Source organism: Carcharhinus amblyrhynchos, unplaced genomic scaffold (genome assembly GCF_965287045.1).
Source record: "Carcharhinus amblyrhynchos unplaced genomic scaffold, sCarAmb.v2.hapA scaffold_50, whole genome shotgun sequence".
Classification (NCBI taxonomy): domain Eukaryota; kingdom Metazoa; phylum Chordata; class Chondrichthyes; order Carcharhiniformes; family Carcharhinidae; genus Carcharhinus; species Carcharhinus amblyrhynchos.
In genome coordinates this window covers 2,563,116-2,575,715 of record NW_027649791.1, presented here as the reverse complement: position 1 = coordinate 2,575,715, position 12,600 = coordinate 2,563,116, and the positions used below count along the sequence as shown (strand labels likewise).

The 12,600-nt window shown below is 42.6% G+C and overlaps 1 protein-coding gene across 1 annotated transcript in view; it reads left to right on the top strand.

The window, feature by feature from the left end:
• The window catches only part of snx9b (sorting nexin 9b), a 173,818-nt gene that overhangs the window by 36,412 nt on the left and 124,806 nt on the right, over positions 1–12,600 (top strand). Inside the window, exon 3 of the mRNA XM_080182268.1 lies at positions 4,017–4,169. Within this exon, the coding sequence (XP_080038394.1) occupies positions 4,017–4,169 (153 nt within the window). The remainder of the gene's footprint in view (positions 1–4,016; positions 4,170–12,600) is intronic.

Sequence of the window (12,600 nt, the reverse complement as noted above, 5' to 3'; positions counted from 1 at the left end):
AGTTATTTGGAGAGTAATGAATTGATTGGAGATGGTCAGCATGGTTTTGTAGCGGGTAGGTCGTGCCTTACTAACCTTATTGAGTTTTTTGAGAAAGTGACCAAAGAGGTGGATGGGGGTAAGGCAGTTGACGTGGTATATATGGATTTTAGTAAGGCGTTTGATAAGGTTCACCATGGAAGGCTTCTGCGGAAAATGCAGATATATGGGATTGGGGGCAATCTAGGTAATTGGATCAGGAATTGGCTAGCAGATAGGAGACAGAGGGTGGTGGTTGATGGTAAGTATTCGTCATGGAGTTCAGTTACGAGTGGTGTGCCTCAGGGATCTGTTTTGGGGCCACTGCTGTTTGTAATTTTTATTAATGATCTGGATGAGGGTATAGTTGGGTGGATTAGTAAATTTGCTGATGACACCAAAGTCGGAGGTGTGGTAGATTGTGAGGAAGGGTGTCATAGTTTGCAGGGAGACTTGGACAGGTTGCAGAGCTGGGCCGAGAGGTGGCGGATGGAGTTTAATGCGGAGAAGTGTGAGGTAATTCACTTTGGCAGGAATAACAGATGTGTCGAGTATAGGGCTAACGGGAGGACTCTGAATAGTGTGGATGAACAGAGGGATCTAGGTGTATGTGTACATAGATCCCTGAAAGTTGGGAATCAAGTAGATAAGGTTAAGGCATACGGTGTCTTGGCGTTTATTGGTAGGGGGATTGAATTTAGGAGTCGCAGCGTCATGTTGCAACTGTACACAACTCTGGTGCAGCCGCACTTGGAGTATTGTGTGCAGTTCTGGTCCCCACATTATAGGACGGATGTGGAGGCTTTGGAGAGGGTGCAGAGGAGGTTTACCAGGATGTTGCCTGGTATGGAGGGGAGGTCCTATGAGGAGAGACTGAGGGATTTGGGGTTGTTTTTGCTAGAAAGAAGGCGGTTAAGAGGGTATCTTATTGAAACATATAAGATGATTAGAGGTTTAGATAGGGTGGACAGTGATAGCCTTTTTCCTCGGATGGAGAAAGCTAGCACGAGGGGGCATGGCTTTAAATTAAGGGGGGGTAGTTATAGGACGGATGTCAGGGGTAAGTTCTTTACCCAGAGGGTGGTGAGGGATTGGAATGCCCTGCCTGCTGCAGTTGTAAATGCGCCTAGTTTGGGGGCGTTGAAGAGATCCGTGGATAGGTTTATGGATGGAAAGGGATTGGTTTAGGTTAGAGGGTCATTGTTTTTTAACTGGTCGGCGCAACATTGTGGGCCGAAGGGCCTGTTCTGCGCTGTTATGTTCTATGTTCCTTAGATTATAATAGTGACTACATTCCAAAAAGTATTTCATTGGTTACAAAGCATTTTGCGATGTTTGATATCATGAAAGACATCAAGTCTTTTTAAACACTTAATTCGATCAGCTCTACAAGTATTGTGGCTACAAGAACAGATCAGAAGCTGGAAATTCTTTGTAACATACATCCTGGCAGCCACAGACTGCAGAGGTTTAAAAAGACTGCTTACTTTCACCTTCTCAAGAGTAATTAGAGATGGGCAACATATGCTGGCTTCACCAGTAATGCGCACATCCTACCAAATGATTTTTAAAAATCTATTTGTTGAAATTTCTGTGTTGAATTTTGCTGCAGGGATGGGCCTCTGCCCACTGGCGTAACCAGTCCAATGCCAGCATCTCCACATCACTGGCGTAACAGTCAGGACAGTAAAAAGTCTAACAACACCAGGTTTAAGTCCAACTGATTCATTTGATAGTAAACTCACTAGCTTTCGAGGTTACCCCCTTCGTCAGGTGAATGGAGAGTTCTGGCCTCAGACAGAGCATATAAAGCACAGTTTACAGATTACTGATTAGAATGCGAATCTTTACACCTAATCTGCCGTTCAAGTCTTCAAGTGGCTGACAATGTGTGTGGAAGGAGCACTGAGCACAGGTTAAAGAGATGTGTATTGTCTCTAGATAGTACAGTAAGTGAGGTTTTGCAAACCCAGGCAAGTCACGGGGGTTACAGATAGTGCGACATGAACCCAAGATCCCTGTTGAGACCGTCCTCACGTGTGCGGAACTTGGCTATCAGTCTCTGCTCAGCGACTCTGCGCTGTCATGTGTCGTGAAGGCCGCTTACCCGAAGGTCAGAGGCTGAATGCCCGTGACCACTGAAGTGTTCGCCAACAGGAAGGGAACAGTCTTGCCTGGTGATTGTCGAGCGATGTTCATTCATCCGTTGTCGTAGCGTCTGCATGGTCTCCCCAATGTACCATGCTTCGGGACATCCCTTCGGGGCATTCAGCCTCTGACCTTTGGGTAAACATTCTCCAAGGCGGCCTTCACGACACACGACAGCGCAGAGTCGCTGAGCAGAGACTGATAGCCAAGTTCCGCACACGTGAGGACGGTCTCAACAGGGATCTTGGGTTCATGTCGCACTATCTGTAACCCCCATGACTTGCCTGGGTTTGCAAAACCTCACTTACTGTACTGTCTGGAGACAATACACATCTCTGTAACCTGTGATCAGTGCTCCTTCCACTCACATTGTCAGCCACTTTAAGACTTGAATAGCAGGTTAGGTGTAAAGATTCGCATTCTAATCAGTAATCTGTAAACTGTCTGTGCTTTATATGCTCTGTCTGAGGCCAGAACTCTCCATTCACCTGACGAAGGGGGTAACCTCGAAAGCTAGTGAGTTTGCTATCAAATAAATCGGTTGGACTTAAACCTGGTGTTGTCAGACTTTTGACTGTGTTTACCCCAGTCCAACGCCGACATATCCACGTCGTAACAGTCAGGAGCCAGCCTGCTTGTGGTTGCTTCACAACCATTTAATGCCCATTATTTAGTATGAGGCAGTCATTCCTCCCCTGTTGGCGAAAGGCTGTCCCACCTTCAAGAGCAATTAGGCAAACAAAAAGCTGACAGCTGTCTTACAGCACTAACTGTTCCCTGAAGAACAGCTACTGAGCAAGGACAAAGGTAAGTATGCAGTCTCACCAGGTCAGGTTGGCAGACCTGGCGTTGAGGATTGGGGCAGAGAAATAGGGGTAGTGTGCAGATTTGTTGGAAGAATCTCTGCTGAGAAGTGTGTCCACAATGGAGGCATCTCCACGCATACACACCCCCTTTCAAACTGGCCATGATGTTGCCAGATTATACTGAGTAGCCTTTGGTCATTAATTGGCTACTTGGGGGCTTCAGTTGACCCACAAGTGAGTGGACTACCCAGTGCCTTCCCTGCCCCAGGTAAAATACTTCTGAGATGGGTATACAATAGTTTTGACCCTGCTCCCATAGGTGCCCAATTTTATTTTGCCCCACCAGTGCCCTGCCTATGAATGCTGCGCTGGGTGTACCTAAAATTCTAGCTTCTGTTTCTGATATTGCTAGCTGACTGTCATTATTTACCAGCTTGGCTGTAAGTCCTAATGTCTTGGCTAACAATTAAGAAGCAATTATTTTGTAAGCATATTCAGAAATGGTTCTAAAAGTGAGGGTTTCTTGCGTGGTATTTTCATAAACATTAGACATATATTCATTCAAGGCAGCCAAGTTGAATTGATATGATGCAAGTACAAGAACATCCATTAGCCAATTTGTAGACCCTATGAAGAAATACTTTCACAGATGTGGCAAATAAATATTTAATGTAAAATGTATAATAAAGCTCCAACGTGTTCTAACAAGGGACAGAAATTTCCAAGTTTAAGATGGGAAAAAGCCATCTGTTCATTGCTATCTTGGGTGGCTTTTGAGGCAGAAAAAAAACAAGCTAAGGAAACTAGGAGGAAGTACTTCTTTAAAATGTCATTGAAGAAAATGACAATGTTTAACAAACTTGCCAAAGCTTAGCCTTGTTGTACAGTTTGCATAGCTCAGTTCACTTGAGTTCATGTGGTTCAGATGTGATTTGCAAAATCAATTACTTGAAATAAATACATATGGGGCTAGGCCATTTAATGTAATTTGCTTTGGATCTGAATATTCATGGTGCGAAAAATCTTCTTTCTTTTACTTCTTAGATGATTTCAGACAGTGTACCGTTGGGACCTGGCGGAAAAGCACAGTCCACAGGAAGTAATTTGGCAGCTTTTGATCCCTTCTCATCAACTCAAACTGGTTATAGTGGTAGCTCAGCATTTGGAAGTTCATTCACATCAAACAGTAACAATCAGGTACTGTACATGCCTCTGTGCATTTCATGCCAGTACTAACTTCAAACGGTTATAGTTCTCTGTGGTTTGCTCTAAACTTTAGTCAGCTAATGAATTAACAGATAGACTTGAGAGGAACACTGCACTGAGTATAATTTTTGGATCATTTAATGAGTGTAGAAATAGACTTATGCAGAGTTACTTGACAAGCTTCTGTAAAATAACTCCAGAATTAATAAGTATAATGATCAGAAAATCTTGTGGTTGGTAGCTTTTCTGCACAAATCAGAAACACTGGCTCTTCTGGTTTTTTCACAATGCAAGAACATGGCCAATTGCAAATTCCTCATTCTCTATCTAAGTTGCTGCGCTCCTTAATCTAGTTAACCTGAAATATCTGAAAATTACAGTTTTGTACAACTTCAGAAATCAAATAATACAGGGATGCATATAACGTGCTATAGCAGTTTGTTTCCCTAGATAGAGGACAGTGTCTTTGTAGCATGATGCTCACTATCCCTAGATGATAGACTGTATCCCTGTGGTACAACACTTCCCTAAATCTAGGAATAGTCATTAGTGGTGTAACGCTTAATGTTTTGAGACCTGGTTGGGAACAATAGTATGGCAATCGTTATCCTGAACTGTGAACAGTTTTAATAGATGTACAAGTTCCTTTAATTAAGAAATCCTTGCAGTCTTAATCTTGCAAAGCCTTCATTATCAAATAGTGGCCTGAAATAGTAATTGTATAGTTTTAGTCCCTCTTTCCTCTCCCAAGGAAACAAAACCTAATGTTGCTAAACTTGAAAACTAGTGCAAATTTTCAGACCTGTCTTCCTAAATTATCCTTTCTGACATATATTCATCTTGTTTTATCTTTATCATTTCTTATAAAGCATTCTACTTAGTAATACTTAGTTTTTTGCTCCTAAGCAGCACATTCCGGACCATTACCATCCTCCAGGCAAAAAAGATTTTCCTCATATCCTCCCAATGCTCTTGCCCCTCACAGCTGCTCCTTTTCCATTCTATCCATGCCCCTCATAATCTTGTACACCTCCAATCAGGTTGCCCGTTAGTCTGCTCCAACGAAAAGAATCCAAGCCTATCCAACCTCTCTTCATTACTTAAATGTTCCATTCCAGGCAGCATCCTGGTGAATCTCCTCTGTACCCACTCCGGTGCAATCACATCCTCCCTATAATGTGGCGACCAGAACTGCACACAATACTATAGCTGTGGCCTCACCAAAGTTCTACACAACTCCAAAGTGACTTTCCTATTTTTTTGTAATCTATGTCTAAAGGCATATTGTAGAATCCCTGCAGTGCAGAAGAGACCACTCGGCCCATTGAGTCTGCACCAGTTCTCTGAGAGTAACATACTCAGGCCCTCTCCCCACCCTCACCCAGTAACCCCAAGCATTTCCCATGTCTAATTCATTTAACTACTTCATCTTGGGTCACTAAGGGGCAATTTGGCATGGCCAATTCACCTTTGGACTGTGGGAGGAAACCCACGCAGATAAAAGGAGAAAGTGCAAACACAAACAGTTATCCAAGACTGGATTTGAAGCTGGGTCCCTGGCACTGTGAGGCAGCAGTGCGAACACTATATCATCATGTTCCCCTTATGCCTTTCTGACCGCCCTACTAACATGCCCTTCAACCTTCAATGATCTATGGAAAAACATGCCAAGGCCCCTTTGTTCTGCAGAACTACTTTGTGTAACACCATTAATTGAATACTTCCTTGTCAAATTACTCCTTCCAAAGGAGTAATCCTTCCACCTCACGCTATTCAGGGTTAACTTTTTATCTGCCCATTTAACCCTCCCATCTATATCATCTTGTATCCCATTGCACTCAGTCTCACTGTTAACCACCCGGCTAATCTTTGTCATATTCAAATTTACTAAACCTTGCCCAGAAGATGTTGTTTATATAAATGATGAATAATAGGGGACCCAGCACAGATACCTGTAGTAAGTCACTGGACGTTGGCTTCCGGTCACTAAAGCAACCTTCTGTCATCACCCCTGTCTCCTACAACTGAACCAATTTTGAATCCACTATATCAAATTACCCTATATCCCATGTGTATTTACCTTCTTTATAAGTCTCCCATGTTGGACCTTGTCAAAGGCTTTGTGAAATCCACATAAACTACATCAATTGTGCTACCCCTGTCTACACACCTGATCACCACCTCAAAAAATTCAATCAAATTTGTCAGGGATAGCCATGCTGACTACCCCTGATCAAGCCTTGCTCCTCCAATTGGAGATAGATGCTCTTTCAGAATTTTCTCCCAATAATTTCCCTACCATTGAGTGAGACTACCTGGTCTGTAGTTCCCTGGCTTATCTCTATAATGCTTTTTAAATAGTAGAAGCATTGTTAGCTGTTCTCCAGTTCTCTGGCACCTCCCCCATGGCAAGAGAGGAATTAAAAATTTGAGTCAGCCCTTGCAATCTCCTTCCTTGTCTCCTGCAGCAGCTTGAGATTTGCCCACTTTTAAGCCTGCCACACATCTCCAATACCTTGTCCTTCCGTATAATTCTTTAAAAGAAAATAGCATCAGATCAGTTGTTTGATTTGGTTTATTATTGTCACATGTAATAGCATACAGTAAAAAGTATTGTTTCTTGTGCGCTATGCAGACATAGAGGAGGAAATGAGAGAGTGCAGAATATCGTATTGTAGTCATAGCTAGGATGTAGAGAAAGATCAACTTAATGCAACATAGGTCCATTCAATAGTCTGATGGCAGCAGGGAAGAAGCTGTTCTTGAATTGCCCCTCAGTGTCCTAAGATGCATAGGTTAGAGGGATTAGTGGGTAAATGTGTAGGGATATGGGGGTAGGGTCTGGGTGGGATTGTGGTTGGTGCAGACTCGAGCCAGATGGCCTCTTTCTGCACTGTAGAGGTTTCTATGATTCTATGACAATTTGCTCAAGAACCTTGCAGTCTCCCTCCCTAAATTCCATACTTTCACCCTTGTTCTCTTGGGCGGAGATAGATGTGAAGTATTTATTCTATCAGTGCTGCCTGAGTCCACCCACAGATTGCCCCCTTGGACCCTAATGGGACCTATTCTTTCTCATGATTTATCCTCTTCCCATTATTTTACTTGGAGGATGTTTTGGGATTCTCCCTGCTTTTATCAACCAGAGATTTCTCGTATCTCCTCTTTTCTTTCCAAATTGCTTTCTTGAGCTCTGCCCTATACTTTCTGTATTTCACTAATGCCTCTGCTGATTTGCTCTCCTTGTACCTGCTAAAAGTCTTTCTTTTCCTTCTCATCTTATCCTGAATATCTCTGGTCATCAATGGTTCTTTTGGGCTTGTTACTCTTTCCTGTCATCCTAGAGGGAACATTCTGTGATTATACCATCCCTGTCCCCGACAGGCACGCACACACACTGATCTTTGCAGATTTCCCGTTAGTAGCCATTCCCAGTCTAACTTGGCCAGATCTTTCCTTATTTTATTAAACTCCATTTTCCCCAATTCAAAACCATTTTTTGAAATTTGTCCACTTCTTTGTTCGTAACAAGCTTAAATCATACCATGTTGTGATTGTGATCACTAAAATGCACCCCACCATCTCAACCACCTGCCTGGCTCCATTCCCTTGAATTGAGTCCAGCACAGCTCCTTCTCTAATTGGACCCTCTACATTTTGATCTAAAAAAATTCTCCTTTACGCATTTCAAGAAATCCACTCCATCCAAGTTTTTAACTGTCTGTCCCAGTTAATGTTGGAAAAGTTGAAATCACCTACTATAATTACACTATTATTATTTTTATATATCTTTGTGAATTGGACACGTTTGCTCCTCAATTTCCTCTTGATTATCTGGAGGTCTATAATAAACACCAAGCAATGCAACTGCCCTTTTTTTAATTCCTAAGCTCTATCTACGTAGCTTCATTTGATGTCCTCTTCAAGATACTAGCTCTTCTTTCTGTTGTATCTCACTCCTTAACTAATATAATGCCTGCCCCTCTTTTACCCCCTTCTCTGTTACGCCTGAAGATTCTATATACTGGAAAGTTAAGTTGCCAGTCGTGCCCATCCCTCAATGAGGTCTCTGTGCAGGTTACTGTGTCACAGTTCCACCAGCACATTTTTTTTCATTCATTCAAGGATGTCGGCTTTGCAAACTAGGCCAGCATTCATTGCCCATCCCTAATTATCCTTGAAAAGGTGATGGTGAGCTGCCTTCTTTGAACTGCTGCAATCTGTGTGGTGTAAGTGCTGTCAGAGAGGGTGCTCCAGGAATGAAGCACTACCATCCATCTAGATGGTAGTGGTCATAGGTTTGGAAAGTGCTGCCTAAGGAACCTTGGTACGTTCCTGCAGGGTGTCTTGGTACACAGTGCTACTATTATTCATCGATGTTTGTGGAAGGCATGCTAATCAAGCAGGTTGCTTTGTCCTAGATGGTGTCAAATTTCAAGTGTTGTTGGAGCTGCACTCATCCAGGCAAGGGGACAGTATTCCATCATACTTCTGACTTGTGCCTTGAAGATTGTGGATAGTCTCTGGGGAGTCAGGAAGTTACTTGCTTCAAGATTCTCAGCTTTGACTTGCTCTTGTAGCCATAGTAATTATACTTTAGTCCAGTCCAATTTCTAGTCAACGTTAACCCCAAAATGTTGATAGCAGTCAATTCACCATTGAACATCAAGGGTCACTAGTTAGATTCTCTCTCATTGGAGATTCTTTCTTGTTGGTTATGGCCTGGCACTTGAGGCACAAGTATTATTTGCTAATTGTCAGCCCAAACATGGATATTGTCCAGAACTTGCATTTGGACATGCACTGCTTCAATACCTGAAGGGTTGTGAATTGCTGAACATTGTTGCACAAGTTGGCATCGCATGTTCAGGTATGCTCCTAGCATTCCCTCCTGTACTTACATTGTATCACACTTGGTGATAACGGCAGAATGGGGAATATGTTGGGCCATGAGGTTCCAGATTGTGGTTGAATACAATTCTGCTGCTTGATGGCTGACAGCATCTCATGCATGGCTAGTCTTGAGTTGCTTGATGAGTTTAAAATCTGTCCTATTTAGCCTGGAGGATATGTTTAATGTGAAGATGAGACATTGGGCCCTATTTTACCATTTTGATTCTAAGTGCCGGGCAGACTTGAAACTGGGAAGTGTTTCAGATCTAACTTTTAGACCCGTTCTCAGATGCCCCCATACGCACTCTGCCTGAAAAAATTTCAGCGGTTCTGAATCGCGCTACACCAGTCCATGGGCAGGGCTTAACACGGCCTGCAGCTCCAATCGGCACCTCCAACTGCGCATGCGCAAAAACAAGATAGAATACTGCTACCCTGCCACACTCCTCCTGGGCCGGATAATGCCTATCCCTGGCCCCCACAGACATTCCCCCAACCTCCATCACCCAGATTGATCACGGACCCCGCCCCACCAATCTCAGGCAGAATAGCAGCAGACCTCCCCTTCCCCTCTGCTAATTTTAGGCAGAATTGCAGCAAAACCACCACCACCCCCTCTCCCCCATTGATCTCTGGCAGAGTGGCAGTGGACCCCCCCCCCCCCCCTTCCCTCCAGTGATCTCAGACAAAGTGGCAACAGGACAACCCCCCCCCCCCCCCCCCCCCCCCCGATCAGCAGCGGACACTTGGCACTTACCTCCTCACTAACTGGAGCGCCCGAATTGGACTTTTATGGAGCATGTCTGTTTCGCATTGATTCTGAATGGGTGAATGCGGTGGTAAAGGGGAAGGTGCTGATAAAGTTGGGCATTTAAATGGCCACCACATTCATTTTGGGCGTGGTCCCGATCACAGCCATTTTTGAGCTTTGGGAAAGGGAGAATCAGCGCAGAAACGGGCACAAATCACACTACTCGCCTCACGCCCAACTATACCAAGTTTTCGGGCCCGAAAACAGGTGCAAAGCAATGGTAAAATCAGGCTTATTGTCTCCATGAAGAGTGTGATTCGGATACCATGATGGACAGATGCATCCATGGCAGGTATTGGATAGGCACAGCAACAACAGGGTGTGAGCATGATGAACAAGAACTCCAAACTTGAGCACAAAAGGCAACCTGGGAATTATTTGTCAATATAATATAATACCAGCTACAGGAGAGGAAACTGATTATTTATTGATTCGAATGAAGACAAAAGGAATTTATCACTGTGACTCCACATTGATATTGTTATTCATTATTCACATACAACACTATTGCAAAGAATCCACAGTTTGCTGGTATCCCACATAGAACTTTCAGAAATAAAATGCATGCGAATGCTTCTGTTTTTTATCCCTCTTCACCTCTCCGTCTTCTTTTTTCCCTTGAAGACCAGCATTTATATTATGGTGTTGTTAACTTTCTGGTGCTTTGTTGAAGTGGCCATTCTTCATGTGTGGGGATTGGATCTGATAGGATATTCAACATCAAAGGCAAGTCTAACCCTGTTCTTACCTGACATCCATTAACATTTCCTTTCCACATCTACTGTTGAGCAGTTATTGAATAACAATTCAGGAATGGAATCCTGGGCCATCTTATTTCCCTCCTCTTTCCTCCTTCATGCCTATCTTGCAGGCCACGAGGGTTTGAACCAGCTAGAGCATCTTGATTGTCGCCTCGTTATGATTGGATAGCAGTGCCGACCAGAGTTTGAAACAAGTGCATTCCTATTTTGTGTGACACTCTCGTTCAATAGGCCATTTAAACTGTAAGATAATTTAGCCTCCTTTTACTTCTAATATTCTGATTGGACCCTTTTTGGCTTGACCTGTATTTAATGGGTCTTTAGGAATGAATATCTGTGGAACGGCAGCAACGTCAACAAAATCACAATTATTAAATGAGGAAAGGAAGAATATTTTGTTGTGGATAATCTTCATGTTTGTGACACTCATCATAATAGATATTTGATTTAATTGATCAACCAGCCATTCTGGTTTTATTTACAACTTGAATGAAGCTAAATGTTTTCATTAAACTGGACAAATTCACTTTGCAATATGTAGTCCAAAGATGTGTGAATTAGGTGGATTGGCCATGCCAAATTGCCCTTTAATGTCAGGGGACTAACTAGGTAAATGCATGGGGTTATGGTGATGGGGCCTGGGTGGGATTGTGATCGGTGCAGACTTGATGGGCCAAATGACTACCTTCTGCCATGTAGGATTCTGTGATTCAATTAGACACAACAAAATAGTATATTTACAGCTGTCTTGCCCTATTGTCAGCGAAATAGAAATTGAATTACTTTTTAATTTTCCTGTAAATATATGTCAAGAGAAATAAAAGTCATTCTATCTCGCACATCTGATCATAATTTGTGTTCAAATGAAGATGGTCTGATGTAAGGTTTCTGATTTTTTTCCTGAATGGGGGTGACTCATTCATGCTTGAAAGATCCTAGATTGCAATTTAAAACTCCTTGTTTGCTTTTTACCCCACTTGCAGTATACCTCTTCCATTTTTAAATTAAATGGGCTAGGTTTTGCTCCTGGAGAGTGAATAATGTCAGCCATTCAATATGTTTATAGGCATTCCATTGGATTTTTGAGATCCAAACAGCATAGTGCCCTCTGCAGAGGACTTGGGATCTGTATGAACAGAGCAAGCATTTGTGTATCTCCTTAACCAATCTGATTGAAGAATTGTTAATGAGCGGCGCAGTGTCTGTACCAGGAAATGCCAGTTAGAAAATTGAATTCAATGTCAAATTGAGCAGAGAAATTTAAATAGGGAGTTAAAAAGCAAAGAGAAAGTGACAAGTCAAAAAGTGGCATAGTGGTAATATCACTACACTAATAGTCCAAAGTCTCGGGCTCTGGCTTGCTTGTGGTTCAGATCCTACCATGGTAGCTTTCATTTTTAATACCAGTCCATTTAATGAAATCTGCTATTGAATGCTATGATCAGTAATAGTGACCATGAAACTACCATCATCTGTTGTAAAAATGCATCTGGTTCTCTGATATCTTTTAGGGAAGCAAATCTGCCATCCTTGTATTACCTGGAGTGGCTTAACAAACCATCCAGTTCAAGAGTAATTAGGGATGGGTAATAAATGTTGGTCTCACCAGTGATGCCAACATGCCATCCCAAGAAATTTTGAAAATTAAGAAATTGAGTGTCATACCTATAAATGTTAATTCTCAGTGGTAATGTGGCTATTTAACGGCTATTAAGACTTATAATGCAGCTAAAAATGATGACTGGACAGGTCTTAATATTTTTGGCAGGTTTAATGGGCTGATACCACAATTTCATGCCATTGGATATGTTTCAGTGTCAAGCCTATAGGCATGTTATTGGCCTCTGAGGGGCATGAACAATTCCCAACTTTTCTTAGTGAAGTTTTCAGGTATAAATCACATGACTGCAGTAATATCACACAGTTGGCAAGATGGTTGAGCAGCGAACTTCCTCAG